Raw genomic sequence first — 950 nt, 5'->3', positions numbered from 1 at the left:
TTGGTGCGTTCCGCGCGAAGCGCAACGACGCGCTTGCGGCGCGCGATGCCAACGACTCACTGCCGACCGCCGAGAAGCCGCTGCCGGCCGAGGACGCGATTGCGCGCGCCGTGGACCCGCAGCAGATCGCGGACGAGCCGCTGTACGCTGCGACGCTGGAAGAGCTACAGGATGCTCGCGACGCTGCGGAGCGCGAAAAGGAGGCGGCCGACGATAGTTGCGCTGCCTTGGAAAGTGAGCTTCTTGATGTTCTGGCGCAGTTGAAGGCACTGGAAGGGGAAAATGCGGCCTTGGGTGCCGTTGGAGCGGAGAAGGATGACTTGGTGGACGAGCTGAAGCAGCATGACTGCCGTGCAAACAACAGCGATAAGACGAAGCCGCAGTCGACGACGAATCACAAGAAGGTGTTCGAGGGTGATGACTGGGGTGTTTTGATGGAGAAGCCGCATGCGCTGCACGACGCATTCGTGACTGATGTGAGCGCTGCGTGCCGTGTTGGTCGTGATGACGTGACGGGAGTCTCGTTTGCGCTTGGCAGCCTTCACGCGAGTGTGGACGTCACGCACAACAGCGACCTGAGTGGCGAAGCTGTCACGAAGATGATTGAAGACTACCACTACCCCAACATGTGGACGCTGTACGCGAACCGTAACAAACCTAAGGAGGGATTGGATGCAGCCGAGGAGACGATAGGAGAGCTGGAGGATGCCCTTGCTGCGAAGGAGGGGGAAGCCGCGCGTCTTGCAGATGAGCTGGAAAAGGAAAAGGCGGAGAACGAGAAGCTGGCCGCTGATCTCGCTGACCGCACCGCCGCACAAGAGGACACCGGTGTCCGGCTGCGCGATGCAGAGGCTGAGGCTGGGCAGACTGCAGAGAAGCTTGCAAAAGCGCAGGATGACAATGAGAAGCTTGCGGACGAACTGGCGAAGGCGCAGGATGACGCGGAGAAG

General features: G+C 60.8%; 1 protein-coding gene across 1 annotated transcript in view; it reads left to right on the top strand.

The window, feature by feature from the left end:
* Nucleotides 1-950, top strand: part of ABB37_03240 (hypothetical protein) — a gene marked incomplete at both ends in the record, with an annotated part of 3,684 nt that overhangs the window by 1,618 nt on the left and 1,116 nt on the right. The window contains one exon of the mRNA XM_015800516.1: nt 1-950. This exon is cut by the window's left edge and continues 1,618 nt beyond it; it is cut by the window's right edge and continues 1,116 nt beyond it. Coding sequence (XP_015660523.1) covers nt 1-950 — 950 coding nt within the window.

The sequence above is a fragment of the Leptomonas pyrrhocoris genome (genome assembly GCF_001293395.1).
Source record: "Leptomonas pyrrhocoris isolate H10 chromosome Unknown, whole genome shotgun sequence".
NCBI classification, from domain to species: domain Eukaryota; phylum Euglenozoa; class Kinetoplastea; order Trypanosomatida; family Trypanosomatidae; genus Leptomonas; species Leptomonas pyrrhocoris.
Note: the sequence above shows the minus strand (reverse complement) of the source record. Positions and strands in the feature narration are given on the sequence as shown.